The 17,329-nt window shown below is 43.7% G+C and overlaps 1 protein-coding gene across 1 annotated transcript; it reads right to left on the minus strand.

Annotated features, from left to right (window-relative positions):
• Positions 1–1,471: 1,471 nt before the first annotated feature.
• LOC127193688 (ATP synthase subunit ATP5MJ, mitochondrial-like) lies at positions 1,472–1,730 on the minus strand. Its single transcript, XM_051150901.1, has one exon. It carries the CDS (start codon positions 1,669–1,671, stop codon positions 1,489–1,491), a length of 183 nt encoding a protein of 60 aa, XP_051006858.1. The 5' UTR covers positions 1,672–1,730; the 3' UTR covers positions 1,472–1,488.
• Between the last annotated feature and the right edge of the window lie 15,599 nt (positions 1,731–17,329).

A 17,329-nucleotide genomic window follows, 5' to 3' on the forward strand; every position in this document is an offset into this window, starting at 1 on the left:
ACTTTCGTGAATAGTCAGGGGTTATGGCATGAGGCTGCCATTTACTTGGGTTGACTTACTGGTTTAATTCGGGGCACACTGCTAAAGAGAGCACAGTGATGATTCTTTCTCTCTACCAGTCCCTGGGCAGCACTGGTACACTTACAGCCTCCTAATTCAGATCATAGTCTGCACATGTGCAGCCACCTGCATCGCCAGGGCTTCAAATCACTTACCCCTCCCCTTCCTAAAGCGCTCCTTGCAGGGCATGACGCCACCCACAGGTGAACCTTGAACTTGACGTTGCAAAATCCTTAGTTATCTTTGATAGACAGCCACAATGTGGATGTACGAAGTAGATGAGAGAGAGCCCCCTGCCTCCTCCCAAGACAACCATATGTTTATCATCGTAAAACCAAGTCACAGATCAAATGTTGCCACACATGTAGACCTTTGTAGGTCACTAGTGAACAGACGGGGAAGGTTCTGAAAGATCAGTAGAGATTCAACTCACTGGCCTTTTAGAGATCTGGTGGCATCTGGCCTAAGACACGTGGAGGGACACAGAACCATATTAGAAAACAGATTCACTTACCTGAACACTTGCCACTGGCCCACCAGAAAGCCTCAGACTTATGTCTACACACAGGCCATATATACAGGGACATACTTCATTCTCACAAATGAAAGTAAAGTCTACAAGACGTTATAGGCCACCCAAGCACTTTAAATATTGCTGACTTCACTTCAAAAGCCCAAGTCCGATGTCCCTGTCAATTTATGACCCTCTAATTTCACAAATTAAAATGCATGCTTAACACTGATCTATACTAATTAGTAAAAAGTCTGGTGTTGATCACGTTAAAGGGAGTCAAATTTCTTACGATAAATGTCTGCGGAGTATGGCTGACGTCACTCTCCTGGGGGTTGAACTTCATAGTAACAAATGATGGTACCTAAGGACAGACTCCCTTAATCCTTCCAATGTGGAGGAACCTTCAGATGATTCTCAGAAGACAAAAATGTAAGATTTTTATGGCTCAGCCGATCGTGGTAGTATATGCCTGTAATCACAGCACTCAGAAGATGGAGGGGGGGGAGGGAAGATCAGGATTCAAGGCCAGCTTTGGCCTCATACCTTATTTCAAAAGTAAAATACAAAAAAATGTTGTGTAATGCGTGCATCACACAGTATACCTAAGGGGGACTTTATCTTATTTAACCCAAATGCTGTGTCTTTAATTAACCAATTCCAGAGAAAAAGTTAAAACAAGTACATTTAATTTGTCACATTAAGCTCGTACTTTGGTTTTTTTTGTTTTGTTTTTTGGGGTTTTTTTCTGTTTTGTTTTGTTTTTTTGTTTTTTGGTTTTTTTGGTGCTTCTCACATTTATTAATGCCACATTGTAGTGGTACTTAGACAAGTGTACAGTGACGGGCCATGTCCATCTAACACAGTTTGCTTAAGCTTAGTCGACACGCTTCATCTTGAGTGGACACATGGAGCGGTTAATGATGGCCATGGGCAGGTGCAGGGCTGGAGCCTTTCAAAGTTTTACTTCTTTTGTCAGCACTCCTGATTTTATAAAGGGTGAAGGTCATTAGCCCCAGTCCTACCCAAATTTCCTGGTAAACCTGGGCATAGTAGGGCTTCATTGGGACCCAGACATTCTTAATAAGGCTTTGAAGCATCTCCGCGGACCAAGGCCACAGGCCACACAATATTCCACAACACACCGGGAAAGGTCACAGAGCACCTAAACTCATACTTTCATCTCAAAAAAATATTTGAGCATATAAACTAAACTAAAATAGAATAAAGTAAAATGAAGCTGGGCATGGTGGCCCATGCCTGTAATCCCAGCACTTGGGAGGCAGAGGCAGGTGGATCTCTGAGCTCAAGGCCAGCCTGGTCTACAAAGTGAGTCCAGGACAGCCAAGGTTACACAGAAAAACATTGTCTCAAAAAAAACAAAAAAACAAAAACAATGAATTTGTAAGTTTAAAGATGTATTTATTTATTATTTATACAGTATTCTGGCCATATGTGTGTCTGCATGCCAGAAGAGGGCACCAGATCTCATTATAGATGCTTGTGAGCCACCATGCAGTTTCTGGGAATTGAACTCAGGACCTTTCAAAACACAGATAGTGGTCTTAACCTCTGAGGCATCTCTCCAGCCCTGAGTTGCTTGTTGTTGTTGTTGTTGTTTTAATGGCTTAGGAGACTGAGGATGTGGCTCAGTGGGTAGAGTGCCTACCTAGCATGCACAAAGCCCTGGGTCGGATCCCTAACATAAGCCGAGCACAGGTAATGCTTGTCTTTGGGCAGATCCTAGGTCCAATCTAAACAGAACAGTCCAGCTACAGCTAAAGTTCTTTCTCATCCTTCCAGAAGGTTCTCAAGAGCACCCAGGTGCAGAGAAGTACTCCAGATCTTGCTCACGTCTCTAAAAAAAGGAAGAAAGTACAATTTAGCTCCATTGATAAAGTACTTGTCTTGCATGAGTGAGGCCCTGAGTTCGATTCCCAGAGCCACAGGCATTATTTTGGTGATGCTTGGACAGCCAGCTTAGCCTGCTTGGGGAGTTCCTCACCACTGAGAGATCCTGTTAGCAGAACCAAAAAGTGTCTAGAAACACCATTTCATAGCGGTCCTCTCCAGCCTCTGGGTCTTATGATCTTTCTGCCTCCTCTCCTACAGTGTTCCTTGAGGGCTGGGTGGTAGAGAGAAGGTGGGGAAAAGGGGATGTGATATAGATGTCTCAATTAGGGCTGAGTACTCCATGGTCAATTTTTTCTGTCTTTCACCACTTGTGAATCTCTGTATTAACCACCTCCCATTAATAAAGATGCTTCTGTGATGAGGACTGAGAGGTATACTAATCTATAGGTACAGAGATAAATATTTAGAGGACAGTTTGGTACTGTGTCCACTTAGCAAACTAGTTGTAATGGGTTCCTTCCTGGGGCCTTGGAACCATGGGATCTTGGCCAGATGGTCAGTACCAGGAATGAGCTTCTTGTGGAGCCAGCTTTAAATTCAACCAGAAAGAAGTTGGTTACCACTAAAACCATCCTGCCATTATTGTACCTGTGGGCATGTCATGCCAAGCCAAATACTATTGTATCTTGCCAAGTTTGTATCTGAACAAGTCTGTTCATGAATTCCCTCCCATAGCATTGTGCATAACACCTTCCGATACTGCAAAAGCTATCGAGCAAGAGGAAGTTCTCTCGCTTAGTACCAGCTTGATATTTTCCAGTCCTGTGACTAAACTGCATGTTGTCTTCATCTATAAGGGTCTCACCATGTGACATCCGCCGTCAGGAAGCAGGTGTCCTCCTTTATATTCAACAGGGGACCTCACCCCTGAGTTGGTAACACTCACCTTCAGGATGGGTCTTCCACCTACAATTAATGCAACCTAGAAACTGTCTCACACACATACCCAGAGACTTCTCTCCTGGAAGGTTCTAGGTCCTACCGAGTTGAGAATCAGTATTGATTGTCGCCCTGACAAAGGACACAATGCATGCGAAGCAGGGTGAGGGAGCAAGGGGCATCCGTTTATTACAGCATCAGCACGCCAGCATGTTCTGTTGAGAGCAGAGCAGAACATTTAATGCTTTTATTGACTTTTCCCTTTGGAGCCGGTGAGTTTTACTACTAGACGTTAACCTGCCTCTAGAAACATGCCTCTAAAAGTGACTCTTTTTAACAAACAAATGTTCTGCACTATTTTTAGAGCCCAGTGATTATTTCAACCAATCAGCACATTTATTTGTCCTAGTTTGAGGCACGATACTTTGTTTTCATTTTTGCAGGAGCCATTGCTGCAGCCATGTGTTGTTTTCAAGGAAAGATGCTAAACGGAGTAAGCCACCCTCGATGTCCCGTATAGTCCGTTGATGAGCAGTTTCCATTGTAAATGTGAGCATACAGCTTTCTTTCTTGTGAGCCCTTTGCTGTACTGATACAGTGGATTAAATCACGTGATTGTCCTTGTTCATCATGTCACCAACTCACCAGAAGTGTCTATTGGTCTAGATGAAGGGTTTCCTCTTCTCACATGTTATTTTGTAAAGTTATTACTTGGACTCCCATACATGTTTGCAAATGTAAATTCTAATAAATTAAAATATAGAACATAAAATGAACAACATGACAGAAATTGCAGAAATATATGAAGATGTCTGAGTGAAGTCCAGGTCATCTTACTAGCTAGTCTATAGAACTCTTCTTTTTGCCAACTTTACCCAGTGCTTCACCTGGTTCCATGGAACTCTGAGCAGACACAAGGACAGAGCAGGGGAGCTCGGCCAGCTGCCTGGCTCTAAGGAAGGAGAGGTGACCAGGAACTGCAGCTAGCGGTCTGTGCCACGGGGTCCATGCCACAGGGTCCATGCCATGGGGTCCGTGACACAGGGTCCATGTCGCAGAGTCCACGCCACGTCCGTGCTACGAGCTATCTCTACACTTTCATCTACCTGAACCTCAAGTCCAGGTCAGCCCATGATTTTTACCCTCACACATTAGGACCACTTGGAACAATCTCCCTTTACACTGCATTCCCATGTCTTCATGCCCAGAGCATTTCCATTCCTCTGCCTCACTGTATCTGACTCTTCTCAAAAGGACTGCTGTCTCCATGTGATCAAATATGTGACCAATCCTAATTTATGTCAACTCTTCATGACATTAGATAAATTTCAACATTGCTGTCTTTCATTATTTTGTTGCCAAAATATTTATTTTGGATAGTAACTATTTATTTTTTCAAGATTTATTTAATTTTATGAGTACAGTGTTCTGCCTGCATGTTCATCGGAAGGCCAGAAGAGGGCATCAGATCACATTATAGATGGGTGTGAGCCACCATGTGGTTGCTGGAAATTGAACTCAGTACCTCTGGAAGAACAGTCTGTGCTCTTAACCTCTGAGGCATCTCTCCAGCCCCTGATGGTAACTACTTTATTGAAACAAGTTATCATGAGAATAATTCATTTGTTGTGTACAGTTTAATAATTTTCTGTGTGTTCTGTTTGGGGCAACCATCACCACAATTAACTTTAAAATATTTTTATCACATCCAAATAAGCCACGTCTCTTTTCCCTTCTGCAGTCTCCCAACCCTCCTTTCATTCTTTGACAACCAATTTTGTGTGGATTTAACTACTCTGGACACTCCATGGAAATGAAATGAAACGGGTAAGGATGACGCTGTCCTTATTGACCCTAGCTTTCTTCTTAAAGATTCACATTGAAATCCCCAAAGTTTTCTATTCAAAGAATTTGCTAATTCATCAGGTGTTTTTTTTACATACTAGCACTATTCGATCAGCACCACAGCCAGAGGGAAGCAGGGCATCTTCAGAATCCCATGCAGTGTCAAACTAAGGTTAAATCTTGTCTAGACTGTTTCCTTTGCTGTGAAATTAAGCCTTACAGAGATTAACACAGTATTGTAGAACTCCAGGTACAACCTCTAGCATGTAATAAATATCGCACTTGTGGGAGATTCCGTTGCTATAGCTGGCGTGCTGTCCCAGGGAAGCAAACGTGATCCTAATTAGAGTCCTGCCAACCCAGTACTGTCACTGCAAGGCACCTGTCCCCAACAGTTCCCAGAGTGCGTCATGTTCTCTCAAAGCCCTTTGATCTTCCACCGGTCAGCACTGAGCTTGGCCCTTTTCATCTGGTGGACTTCCGCCTATCCTTTAACTGACCCTCGGTGAAGGGGATCAGCAGGGGCATGAAGGAGACAAGACGGGGTAATGGGGTGGATGTGAACAAAGTGTACTGTACTCATATATGAAACCATCACAACTCACCCATCATGATGCATAATTAATATATGTTAACAAAAGCATTATTGAAAGAACACTTTATGTGTTTTTTCTAAAATAGTCCCAGAAGGCCTTTCTCTCATTCTGCATCAAGTGACCCTTCTTCCTTGGGCTCCATCTCTCTCTCTCTCTCTCTCTCTCTCTCTCTCTCTCTCTCTCTCTCTCTCTCTCTCTCTCTCTCTCTCTCTCTCACTGTTGTGCTTGACTAATGCTGTGCTATATCCTGCTGTCTGTCCTCCAATCCCTGTTCTTACCCATAGAGCAGGATGCTTGGCATTAATCTCTACTCCTGCGTTCTCCAATTAGATGTTCAACAAATACTTGCTTCTTAAAGGAATGAATATATGATTGAATAAAAGAAAACAGTGCCAGCAGGTAGCAAATGCCTTTAATCTCAGCATTAAGGAGGTAGAAGCACGCAGTGTCTGTGAGTTCAGGGTCAACCTCATCTACATTGAGAGTCCCAGGCTATTCAGGGCTACACAGTGATCTCAAAGAGAAAGAATGAGTGAGTGAGAAACAGGGGGCAGGGGAAGGTGGAGGGGAGAAGGGAGGGAGAGGAATTGCCGCAGTTGCTTTTCTGTGTATTCTTTGACGGCAGGGCTGAGGTACAGCCAGTCTATCTGAAAACACCAAGCTGTAAACCAGCACTCCCTTTGGGAGCTGAATGTAGAATAGCAATATCTCTCCAAAGAAATGGGATTCCTGAGTTTCCATTAGTCTGGCCAGAAGCTACAGGTATAAGAATAGCAGGCCACTTGGTCTAGTTTGGGGGAAAGAGCATCACTCAATCGCAGAGATCAGATTTGTTGGCACCAGTCACAGAAGAGGACAGAGACATCTGCATGCCACAATGACATCACTTTGCCCTGCCTTTCACAACGCAGGGTGGGGGTGGGGGGGAAGCCAGGGCAAATTTCCAGTTTATCTAGACATAGCTGGGCCAAGGCCAGGTCTCTCTACCCTTCTCCCCACTGTGCCTGTGTTGTTTCACTCCCCTGAGTTATTTTCACCCTATTCTACTTCAAGCCAAGACTCCTTGCTTCTCCTAGACCTTTTATACATACTGCTGCCTAGAGAATCCAAGAACCTCTCTCTCTCTCTCTCTCTCTCTCTCTCTCTCTCTCTCTCTCTCTCCAGCCAGCACACCAGAATCTGGAATCTCTGTGAGGGCTAGTGACTTTTGGTGTTCCTTTCTTTGTGGTCTCAGCCTGCAGAATCCACTCCCGCCCATACTCCTCCTGCTTCAACTAGTCCCCTGGCATGATTTTGCTATCCACTAGCTTGCAAGCCTTCTACTCTTGGGTCATACTTTCTCTATCTCCACTGAGACCTGTGGGGATATGCCTCCACAGATTCCTAGAATAGAGCAATCAGGTGTCTGGGGGCAGTGAGAGGATGGTTATTTAAGAAAAGCTGCAATCCAGTGAGTGAGCATCCATGAAAGACCTTTAGATGAGGTCACACTGGGGAAGAGTCTGCTTCCGCTGGCAGAGACACCCCACTGGACATGAATCTGCCCTGCCCTTCTCCATCCCATCCTCTCTTCCCAAGAACTGTCCCCATCTCTATAAGGAGGAGGGAATGAAGTTGACCATGACAATGTAGACTTGGTAACACCCAGCACAACTGTGTCTAACTCCTTTGTGTCAGCCCTCTGGCTAGGACCTACTTTTGGCTTTTTTAAAATTTTATTTTATTTTATTTTTTAAGAACATCCACAGAAATGTCTGGTCCTCTGTTTCTTTTGTGTTTATATATGTAGGGATATGTTTCTGTATGGTTTTTGCATGTGTGTACTGTATGGAGGTGTGTGTATGTATATGTGTGCAGATGCACTCATCTGTGGGTATATACATGGAGGCAAAGCTTGAGTTTGGATGCCTTCCTCTACCCACATCACTACTTTATGTTCTGAGACAAGGTCTCTCACTGATCCTAGAGCTCACCGTTTTGACTTGACAGGGTGACCGGTGAGCTCCCGGGTTTCCCTTGTCTCTGACTCCAGGTGCAAAGAACACAAACTTAAGTGTCTCATGCTTCTGTGGAGAGCACTTTACCAACCGGCTCATGTCTTCAACCCTTTTTGATTATTTCTTAATAAGAAATGTTGAATTCTAAGTTTATTGGTTTTGTTGTTTGGTGGTGGTGATTATCGTTGCTTTTAACGCAAAGCTTTCGGACACATTAAAAATTGTAAGTCTTATTTGGGAAATGAAATCTCCATGTTGTTCCCAAATGCAAGCAGATAAGAGTTTATTGCTGAACCAATAACTTTCTTTAGAATCTGTGTAACAGTTACTGTTAAGGCAAACATTCAAAGGGAAATGAGAATCCTTTCTACGAAGCTCAGGTAGTTCTTGGCCTTCTTCACCACAGGTAATTAGTTAGGCAGACTAGCTTTGGACTCACAGAAAAGACCAAAGGAACCAACTCTAGTGCGTACTGCTAAGAACAACTTTAAAACTGGACTGCCAGTCAAAACAGTTATCTTCCGCTATGACCAGACACCAGGAAGCTTCTAATGGAGGCACAAAAGCTGTCTCTACAGGCGCTGGCTCCAGAGCCTCTCCCAAGAGTCATTGGCACATGAAGAAGACTCATTCTCTCCCTGAAATGTATGCTTCCTGCCAATGCCTCTTCTCAGCAGAGCCCCAAGACAGCCTAACTGCAAGAGTGAGCTCATAGGCATGAATGGTAACATTCTAGCCCTACATCAGAAAGCCAACCCACAGGGCTGGCTCGGCTCACTTGAGGATTCCTGAATGAAATACCATCAAAGAACCATCTGGAAAACTGTGCAGCGAAAGTACAGGGGGGAACAGCTACCCTGGTGATCTCAGGACACCCAAGGATGCTTCTTGGCAGACAAGCCCAGGGCAATGGGAAGAACTTGGGCCAGTTTGCTGTCTTGTGAGTGAGGGAGGCAGTTCAGCCTCAGCAGAAGCATCACATAGCTCAACCGCTGGAGGGAGTGAAGGTCCCTGGGGACATTGGGTGTTCAATGCGCACAGAGCCCTAGGCTGCACACCAGCATGAAAAAATCGTTTTGAAAACGTACTTATAGCCTACGACCATATAGTTGGGGAGGAGGTCCCCCTCGGTCACAGACTTAGGGAAAGGGAATAGGGTGAAAGCGGGAGGGAGGGAGGAATGGGAGGATACAAGTGATGGGATAACAATTGAGTTGTAATCTGAATAAATTAATAAAATTAAAATAAAAAATTAAAGGAAAAAAACCCAATAATCAAGTAGCAAGATGTTAGCTTTTGAAATAAAGATTTATTGTTTAACTAGAAAAAAAAAAAAAAAGAAAGAAAGAAAAAAGAAAACGTACTTAACCTTCAAATTGCTTCCTAATTACTTTTACTGATTGTTACAACTTCTTGGATTTTTATCTGAGAATTAGAAGGTTTACCAGCACTTTAGAGAGCGAAGTGTCCCGTCTACAGAACTTCCTGCATAGCCTACACGTATGAAGAAGCCTCAGCTGATGTGGGAGTGGGCAAGTGGAAATCATACGTGTTGCTTTCCTTGCGGAATTTGTACACATACAATTAGCAAAGCAGAACTTAGTATGCCCTGCAAATGCTAATTATCTACTTCTTATTTAAATAGCAACAATTAAGACATTGTTTGAGCTGTCCGGGTTTGCATATGCAAATTATATTTGTCTCAACTACTGGAAACTCACTGATCACAGCTGCATGAAAAATGGGGAGTTTATGAAATTTCCATCAGTCTTCACGAGGCAATGCTTAGTTATGCAGAATCAATTAGCGTTTGCAAATTAGGAGATGGTGCTTTCATACGTGTCTACCTTTAACTTCTAGGACTAATCCCTGAGAGAACTTGTGAAGGATAGTCATTTAATTTTAAATCGAATCATAAAACATTTAAATTGGGCTTCACATATGTGACAGAGTGAGGGGACCAGAGTGCATCTGGCAAGCATCTGGAGCCTTTGATTGACAGAAAGAAGCGCAGTGCTCATCGCTGAGGAAGCCAAGCAGGGTGTGTTGGCACAGACTCTCCCATGACGAAACCCACTCTTCTCTCTGCCCTTTCCACTTTCTGGAGCATTTGAAAACCGTGTGCTGGTTCTCTACACTAAAACCACCAGGCCGTCTCTGAATTTTAAAATAAGCAAGGAAAGTCATTACTCAGCCATAGCAGAGACAAACATGAGCTGTTTTGATGTCTTCCCCTCCCCCGCTTGCTACCAGGAACTGTTTGCTCCCTCTCTTTTTTCCTTAACTCACAGCAAGAAATGCTTCTGCTGTGTGTGGCCCCTGTGAGTTTGTGGGTGTTAGAAAATAGCCGGGCACTGAGGAGATAGCTCAGTTGGTAAAGTGCGTGCCTTGCAAATTTGTGAACCTGACTTATACTCTTAGAATCCACATTTAAAAAAAAAAAAAGAAAGAAAAAGCACTGAGGAGGCCGACCCAGCTGGCTCCTTGGGGCATACCAGCCTACTCCAAGAGTTTCAGGCCAAGGAGACACCCGAGTCTGGTCCAGCACCTAGATCATATAACCTCTTGCTCTGGGGTGTCTGATGCCTTCCTCTGGCCTCTCTGGGTTCCTGCACCCTCATATGCATGTTCAAATACACATAATTAAACAAAATAAATCTTTTAAAATATTTTAAAACTGAATTAGATTCTGTAGGCAGATAACATATTTAAACAAATAACAAATGTCTTAAGTTAGCAAATTTGTAATAGCCAATAACAAGTTGGCATTCATAACACTGTGATGTTTTGTTTTGATTTTTGTTTTTTTTTTAAGACAGGGTTTTTCTGTATAGACCTGGCTGTCCTGGAACTACCCTATAGACCAGACTGGCCTCACAGAGATCTGTCTGCCTCTGCCTCCTGAGTGCTGGGATTTAAGGCGTGTGCCATCACCACCCTGCTTACTGTGATGTTTCTTTCTTTTTCTTTTTCTTTTTCTTTTCCTGAGTCCAACCTTGTTTTCTCTATAAATAAGACCAATAATAACTTATAACCAACTCCCATTGAAAATAACCCTCTATAGCCCAAGAAAGCAACCAAAAACCTACCTAACCCCCCTTAAAGGAAATGGGGCATAGTTCTCTTAAGGCTTCTTCTGGCTGATTTGGGATGAGTAAAATTTGTAGGGGCCCAAATAAAATTGAGGAAATGGTTAAACAAGCTAAGAATACCATTTGTGGTCCAGTTTCTAAATGTTGAAAAATTCCAGGCTTAATTAGAATCCTGTGTGGGACTATTGAATAAAACCTTTGGAACAAGTTTTAAAAAATATTTAAGAGTGACATTATCAGACGTCACTTTTTATCTTGATAAGAATAAAAGCTTGTGATTCTCAAACCCAGGGGACATCCAGCTGCGATGGGGGGGGGGGGAGAAGGAGGCTGGTTGTGATGCAGGCAAATGGATGGAACTAGAAACAATCATCCTGAATGCGGTAACCCAGACCAGGAAAGACAAGCATGGTATATACTCACTTATAAGTGAATATTAGTCTAATATTGATGTCTTCTAAGATACTCCACCGAGCGGGGATCGGGACAGATACTGTAACTCAAAGCTGGACTCTGGGTAGAGTGCTGAACGTTGTAGGGAAGAGTGGGGGTGGGGGAAGGATGGAAGGACCAAGAGGGGGAGGGGATTGGAGCTCCACAAGGAAACCACCAAGGAAGGTGGATGTGGTCAGGGGAGGGGGGAGGGGCAGCAGGGGTGGGGCTGCACAAACTGATGCACCATCCAAGGACAATGCATGTGGAGAACATAGACCCCCTGTTCATACGTAGCCAATGGCCAGCTGATTCTCCAAGTCTGTGGGGTCAGGGAGACTGCCGCTGAACCTCTCTGGCATACACCCTGGTGCCCACGACTTGATCACTGCCTCTTGGCAAGTAGTCTTGTGGGTACACAGAAGAAGGGAATGCAAGCTATCCTGGTGGTCAGACCTGATAGAATGTGGCCAGACAGTGGCGTAGGAGGCACCCTACCCCCACCCCCGTTAGAGGTCTAGGGGAGGGGAATATGGCAGAAGAGGGAAGAAGGGAGGTGGAAATGAGAAGATAAGAGGGAGGGGATAACAATGGAGATGTAATGTGTGAATATATTATAATAAATATAATATATAAAAATATTTTTAAAGAATAAAATAAAAGGAAATAAACATACCAGAAATGTAATAGCTTTAGTTTCAACTATTACTTTTTGTGAAGAAAAGAATCTATCTGTCTACCTTATTTCTCTCCCGCCCCCACCTCCTCTACCCGCTACCCCATCCCACCCCCGCCCAGCAGTCAACATGTCTCCACCAGTTAGAAAGCAGTGCAAAGGTATATCATGAGGTACGACTTCTAGCCGTAGCTTGGGCCAGCCAACAAAAACATTTTGACTTGACAATGTCTCCTCCTCCAAAGGCTGCTGTGCAAGCAAGTATTTTCCTCACAAAAGGCAAAACCCAGTCACTGTTCAAACCCAGAGAGACTAGATCAGAAATAACAGCAGCATGTGTGAATCCCTCAGCAAAGCCATCAGCAGGAACAGGCAGCAATTTAACAAACAAATAAGCAACGGAAATGACTCCTGAGAGAGCCCCCTTTGGATGGATCAGGCCACCAGCATAGTGCGCTGGTATTATTTAGACTGTCCCCTGGGGTTGCAATTTTCTTCTAACGCACACACTGCTCACTACCATGGCCACTACTGTAATGACCCATGTCTCCCGCATCCCATCTGCTACTCCACTCGAAGAGATGGCCTCCACACTTTCCACAAACGTTAGGAACTTTCAAAGTTCCCTGTCTTTGCACCTGCTGTTGCTTCTCCCTAAAATGGCTTCTTCGGATTCCTGCCCTGGGAGAAAGCCTACTCATTCTTCCAGCTCCTGTTAGTTCCTTGCTTTCTTTGGAAGGTTTTTCTAGACATTCACCCTGCCTCTCCCAAGGAACTTTACAGTATACAGCTAGTCACTATCCTTTTGCTATAGGCTAAACTGTGTCTTCCCCACCCCTGCCCCCAAACCTTCCTATGCTGGAGTCTTTTTTAAATCTAGTGTTTGTGTATGTATACATGTGTGGTGTGTACACATACATTCACCTGTGCACACCTAGATACTAGAGGGGTCTCTCAGATGTTCTGTTCTATCATACTCCATCCTATTTCCTGTATTTCCCTCTCTCTCTCTCTCTCTCTCTCTCTCTCTCTCTCTCTCTCTTATGCCCTATTAAGTCTAATTAGTGCTACCAATATATGTACATGATTATGGGACCATCCACTGGAACATGGTTGACCTACCAAGGGCCACACCCCTACAGAAAGCTGCTCTCTCCCTCAACAGGCACCAACTGTCAACTGCAGGAAGGGCCTCTCACTGACTCCAGACCTAGGCGTGCAACAAGTCCCAGCATTCCTCCTGTTTCTGATCCTACAATATAGGTAGTTCTGATGCAGGCATATATAGTCATGCCTGTATTCTATGTGAGTGCTGGAGATACAAATTCATGTCCTCAAACTTTCTTACATGCTGGGCCATATCCCTGTACACTGAAGCCTTAATGCTGAATAGCACATCATGTCCTGTGTGTGGAGTTAGAGTCCTTAAAAAGGCAACAAATGCTAAATCAGGTCATTAAACCCAAATCCAATATATCTGTGGTTCTTATTAAAACTCCCTACCTTGAGGGACCTGTACCTTGAAGGACGACAGCACGCTGACATAGAGAAAAGTTGGCCATCTACTAGCCAAGAAGAATGCCTCAGAAGGAACCAGCAGTACAGGTGCACAGATCTTGAAAGGTTGGCCTTCCAGATGGAGAAACTCCTTAGCAACCCAAATGGACAAATATATTATTTTCTCTTCCTCTTTAGAGTAAGTTAAGATCAAGGGCATGCATGCTTGAGTCTCACAATGTATGTCAGATAATTATTTATTGAGTGAGTGAGATTGAAGTTGAAGAGAGAACAGAGAAACAAAGTTAAGACAGCAATTGAGGTGTTAAAAGTACTACTGCAACTGCAGTTAAAAATAGAAATGAACTAATGCTCTTTGCTAATTAAAAATATGAATTTTCAATAGAAAGATTAAGATGATGTAAATGAGGAAGAGGAAGGGGAGGAGGAAAAGGAGGAAGAAGAAGAAGAAGAAGAAGAAGAAGAAGAAGAAGAAGAAGAAGAAGAAGAAGAAGAAGAAGAAATCATACCAGCATTCTAGATGTACTTAAAAAAAAAAACCTAAGATAGATCTAAGTCCTCTATTATAAAATCTATGCTTTTTTTTTTTTTTTGTAATAATTGTCTGGCTTCACAAAATCTTGACTTACATGTAAAATATATTACTAATTACTGAGAACTAATTATACCTCTGTCATACAGTTAGGTGTTATGGCTTCTTATAAGAACCAGAAAAATATGAGGGGGGAAAATCACTAATGAGTACCTTGGTTAGAACACAGCTATCAGATGGGAGACCGTCGATGTAGATGTGTGTATATATATTTTATGTGTATGGATGACTTCCTCCATATGACAACAGTCATACATTTTGTGTACGAAACTGATACTGTGCTTTCCAAGCCCTGAGTCATCATATGGATGACTGATTGAAAATAAAACAAAACAAAAACAGATATGACTATGGCCAAGTTAATGGTCATTTTCAGCTATGGCTGCACCCTTGTGACAGGACACCTGGTGAAACTACAGTACCGCCAAGGTGGATTCTGGCTCTCAGGTGTATTTGGTTCATAGTGATGGGAAAGGCATACTGGAGTTGTTATTGTCGGTGGTGGCCGGGGCGTGACTACTCCCACGGTGGCAGACTGGGATGGAGAGCTGCACAGACCAAAGTAAGGGCCGCTTGTAGCCTTCAAAGGCCTCCCCGGTGATCTGCCTCCACCAGGTGAGGCCCTACCTCCCCCACAGCCTCTACAAACAACCCTACCGAGTAGAGAAGAGCATTCATCACAGAAGCCCACCGTCAGTTCAATTCAGACCCAAACCACAACAGTAGCAAGGGGTCTACTGGTCTACTAGTAAGAGCTAGATATGTTGGAAAATAGTTCCGTGATATTAAAAGCTGCGATGCCATATAGAGGCTCTTTGTAACTGGAAAGACAGTATGCAAATAAGAAGAGGTGTCACATTGCAGCAGCATTAGGACGTAAACAGCAACGTATAAATACCAAGAAAAAGAAATTGCTTCTGTCTTGATTAGGGAGAGGGTATATTTGGAAAAAATTTTGTAGAGAAGATGAAGTTTAAACTATGTTCAAAAGGCATTTTATAGATGTCCCACTTATACATCCCCCAAATCTCAGGAAACACCACAGATGAGGAGGTACAAATGTTGTAGACCAGAGGTTGTGGAGGACGGGGAAACACTGTCTCCTGAATCTGGCAGGACCACTGCACCCATGACCTGCCTGCAGATGTGGTTACCTGCACAAGAGCAACATTCTAACAGGGAAGAGGTGAGAAAGGTTCATAAGCTCCAGCTCTAGCTGTGGAGCAGTTGTCAGTTGGTGGCTGTTGGGGTCTTAAGAGAGCAGCTTTCTGTAGGGGTGTGGCCCTTGGTAGGTAGGTCAACTATGTTCCAGTGCATGGTCCCATAATCGTGTACATATATTGGCAGCACTCAATAGGGCATATGTAAAGAAAGAGAAATATGGAAAATAAAAAAAGAACATGAAGTTGGGAGGGAGAGCCAGAAGAAGCTGGGAGAAAGTAATGAACACATCTTACAAAAGTATCAAAGAATACATTTTAAAATAGCTTGTTAAAAGATGAATAAGTGGAGGCTGGAGAGATGGCTCAGCAGTTAAGAGCACTGTCTGCTCTTCCAAGAGGCCCTGAGTTCAATTCCCAGCAACCACATGGTGGCTCACAACCCTCTATCCTAGGATCTGACGCCCTTTTCTGGTGTGCAGGTGTTCATGCAGATAGAGCACTTGTATACATAAAATAAATACATAATTTTTAAAAACTGAATAAGTAATTAAAACAAATATTTTTTTAAATCAGCATTTTTGGACGTGTGCCTCCCTTTTCTGGAATGTTCTTTCTTTACCTGGATACTGAAGAATGGAGACTGCTTTTGAAGAGCACACAAAGAAAGAACCTTTCTGATAGATGAAAAGACATAAGCCAAACAAAGGCGTAAAGGTGCACATTTTAATTTTTGAAGTATTGGTCACTTCAGTCAAGAGTGTCCCATAGAACTAAGGGCATTTGATCTAGTGAGGCGAGGAGTGAGGGGTGTACAAGGCACAGTTAATGAATGGAAGAGAGTAGTGAGCCTAGGATGCCACGGAGTCAGCTTGAGCACCACACCATTTTAGGACTAAAACTGAAAATATGAACAGTTGGCCAGAGCCAAGCAGAGGAAACCCAGCATGCTCGGCCAGGTGACAAGACATCCCAACAGAGGAATCATACACTATAGTGACACAAACTAAAGTCATCCAAGAGAAGGAAGCCTTAATTAAGAAAATGCCGCCATAAACCTGGGTTGTAGGAAGGCCTGTAGGGCATTTTCTTAATTAGCCACTGATGGGAAAGTGGCCAGCCTGTGATGGGTGGTGCCACCCCTGGGCTGGTGGTTCTGGGTTTTATAATAAAGCAGGCTGAGCAAACCATGGGAGACAAGCCAATGACCAGCACCCCTCCATGGCCTCTGCCTCAGTTCCTGCCTCCAGGTTCCTGCCCTATTGGAGTTCCTGTCCTGACTTCCTTCAAAAAGAACAGTGATATGAAAGTGTTAAGTCAAACAAGTCCCCACTTGCTTTTTGGACATGGTGTTTCATTGCAGCAACAGAGACCCCAGCTAAGACCCTGGGAACCAGTAATTGTCAAACCATAGTGGTGCAAACCTTGGGAGGATTCCCAGAACCAAACTTCACTTCTCTCTTGTGATAGCTTCTGGTCATAGATCATCTGTATGTTGGCTGTGTGCTGGCTTAATTTCAGGAAGATGCCTTCTCCTCTGGGACACTCTAATCTCATGGTCAAGGAAAAAAAAAGGACCCATGTGACGTGATGTGATGAGATGTGATGTGATGTGACTCGTGTGTGTGTGTGTGTGTGTGTGTGTGTGTGTGTGTGTGTGTGTACATGTGGAACTGAATATTTGGGTGTATACATGGAGGCCATAGGACAGCTTTAAGTCTCATTCCTCATTTTTTTTTTTTTTTTTTTTTTTTTTTTTTTGAGACAGGGTCTGTCTGTGGTGTGAAGCTTGCCAATCATACCAGGCTGGCTGGCCAGGAAGCCCCAGTGTCTGCTGTCTCCACCTCCCTAAACTAGGATTACAAGCATGCACCACCACACAGGCATTTTCATGTGGGCTCTGGTGATAAAACTCAGGTGGGTCCCTATGCTCATAAAATGAGTACTTCTATCAGCTGGACTGTCTCCTCAAGCCCAGGGCCTGCACAGTTAGCTTAAGCTTGTGGTTCGACTTGAACTCCCGCTGCTGACTCCCTCTGCTCACTTACACATATGGT

This window comes from Acomys russatus, chromosome 9, assembly GCF_903995435.1.
Source record: "Acomys russatus chromosome 9, mAcoRus1.1, whole genome shotgun sequence".
In the NCBI taxonomy this organism is placed as follows: Eukaryota; Metazoa; Chordata; class Mammalia; order Rodentia; family Muridae; genus Acomys; species Acomys russatus.

Bases quoted from the DNA above. Each gene is read 5' to 3' on its own strand.
- LOC127193688 (XM_051150901.1), bottom strand. From the start codon at position 1,671: ATGCTTCAAAGCCTTATTAAGAATGTCTGGGTCCCAATGAAGCCCTAC.